The 2,304-nt window shown below is 48.1% G+C and overlaps 1 protein-coding gene across 1 annotated transcript in view; it reads left to right on the forward strand.

The window, feature by feature from the left end:
- Nucleotides 1–2,304, forward strand: part of Rnps1 (RNA binding protein with serine rich domain 1) — a 10,676-nt gene that overhangs the window by 3,738 nt on the left and 4,634 nt on the right. The window contains exons 4-5 of the mRNA XM_021149521.2: nt 1–158; nt 1,719–1,910. Coding sequence (XP_021005180.1) covers nt 1–158; nt 1,719–1,910 — 350 coding nt within the window. The remainder of the gene's footprint in view (nt 159–1,718; nt 1,911–2,304) is intronic.

Raw genomic sequence — 2,304 nt, forward strand, 5'->3', positions numbered from 1 at the left:
AGGGCTCCTTCTCCTACCAAACGCAAGGACCGATCTGATGAGAAGTCCAAGGATCGATCTAAAGATAAAGGGGCCACTAAAGAGTCAAGTGAGAAGGATCGTGGCAGAGATAAGACTCGGAAGAGACGCAGTGCTTCAAGCGGAAGCAGCAGTACCAGGTGGGGCAGAGGGAACCATGTCTTCCTTCACTGTGAAGCCCTCCAAGAACTTCTTTGGGGTAAAGGGGTGACACGTGTGTGTTGTGAAGGCCAAAAGTGTGTTAAATTCCTTCCTTTGGGGAGGTATGAAGACCATCTGCCCTTCCATGTTCCCACAAACAAACCTAGGTCCAGTTCACCAAAGTTCACTCTAGGAAACCAGTGAGAGTTAGGCTTCCAGTGTGGTGGGTGAGAGATAATTGGCAGGAAAGTGGATGGTAACTGCCCTGTGAATGTTCCCTCCCCACAGTCCCCTACTTAAAGCCTTTGCCTGAGACCTGAGGACCTGTGCAAATAGGGCAGAATTACAACTGGTTTGGAGGGGTGGCTGGATACTCCAGTGAGGGTCCCTTGACCCTGCCCAGCTGTGATGATCTTTAGTGAGCAAGCCCAGTTGAAGTGAGAATAACAGCAACTTTTCTGGGAGGGTAGTCCTGTATGTGTGGCTCCCTAAGAGCTGTCTGCCTAGCTTTTCCATACAGGATTTTATTGCTTCCTGCAGCTTGCCAATTGAATTGAGCTGGTTGCCCAGGGGAAGACTATGTTGTCTTAACTACTTTGAAAACAGACCCTAGAGTTGTTGATAAGACCCTAATATAGCATGCTGGTTTTGAGTTTCGTTATATATGTTATGTGGTCTTGCTGTGTAATGTATGTTTATGGATATAAACTCTTCTATGATACTAAAGTGTGATGTTTGGGTAATGGATGAATTGTTTCTCTTGCAAGTATGTATTCATCCTGAAATGAGAATGACTGGCTTCAGTCTGGAGCCTTTTTGAGTTTTGACTGTGTTTATACATGCATACCATGTGTGTACTTGGTTGTCACACAGGCCAGAAAGGTGCATTGGGTCCCCTGAAACTAGAGTCACAGGCAGTTGTGAGCTGCCATGTGGGTGCTAGAAACCAAATCTGGTTCCTCTTACCTGCAGAGACATTTTTCAGCTCCCAGTCTGCTCCATTTTTATTTAAGATGTGTTATTGTTATTTATTTATTTATTTATTTTGATGTGCGTGGTCACTGTCTTCAGACACACCAGAAGAGGTCATTAGATCCCATTGCAGATGGTTTTGGGCCACTGTGTAGTTGCTGGGAATTGAACTCAGGACCTTGGAAGAACAGTTAGTGTTCTTAACCTCTGAACCATCTCTCCAGCCCCTCTTTTAAGTTGAAAACCTGTCTGAATTGGTCTTCAGCCCTGTTGATCTGACTTTTGCTAGACTGCTGCTTTTTCCTCGTTGGTAAAAATAAAGATTCTGTGTAGGTAACAACAGCCCATCTCAGACGGTGTTGGGACTTGTCAGATGTCATTACTGGTGAAATGGGGCTTAAGCAGGAAAGCACCGGGCAGTGGTGGCGCACACCTTTAGTCTTAGTGCTTAGGAGGCAGAGGCAGGCGGATTTCTGAGAAAGTGGGTAAGAACCAGGAGAGCTATATCCTCTACTGAGCAGTCAGTCTTCTGTGAAGAAATAGGACTCTTACTCATTGACTCTGTGACACTCCCACCTTGTCCTCAGGTCTAGGTCCAGCTCAACCTCCAGCTCGGGATCCAGCACCAGCACAGGCTCAAGCAGTGGCTCTAGCTCGTCCTCTGCATCCAGCCGCTCAGGAAGCTCCAGCACATCCCGGAGCTCCAGTTCTAGCAGCTCCTCCGGCTCCCCAAGCCCTTCTCGGCGCAGGCATGACAACAGGCGGCGTTCCCGCTCCAAGTGAGTTCAGAATGGCTAGTCTGCTCATTACCGTAGTTACTAGAAAAGTAGTTTGGGCTGACAAGATGGCTCAGCAGGTAAAGGTCTTTGCTGCCAAGCTTAACAGCCTGGGTTTAATCCCCGGGACCCACATGGTGGCATGTGATAACTCCCGTGGTTTGTCCTCTAACCTCCAATATGCACACACAAGTGAGGGGAAGTGCAATGGTACATGTAGTGTTTGTACCAGGATAGTCGGAAATTTGAGGTCATGGTGGGCTGCATGTGAGCCTGTCTCAAAAAGACATGAAAGAGCCTGGCGTGGTGGCGCACGCCTTTAATCCCAGCACTCAGGAGGCAGAGGCAGGCAGATTTCTGAGTTCGAGGCCAGCCTGGTCTACAAAGTGAGTTCCAG

The sequence above is a fragment of the Mus caroli genome, chromosome 17, assembly GCF_900094665.2.
Source record: "Mus caroli chromosome 17, CAROLI_EIJ_v1.1, whole genome shotgun sequence".
Classification (NCBI taxonomy): Eukaryota; Metazoa; Chordata; class Mammalia; order Rodentia; family Muridae; genus Mus; species Mus caroli.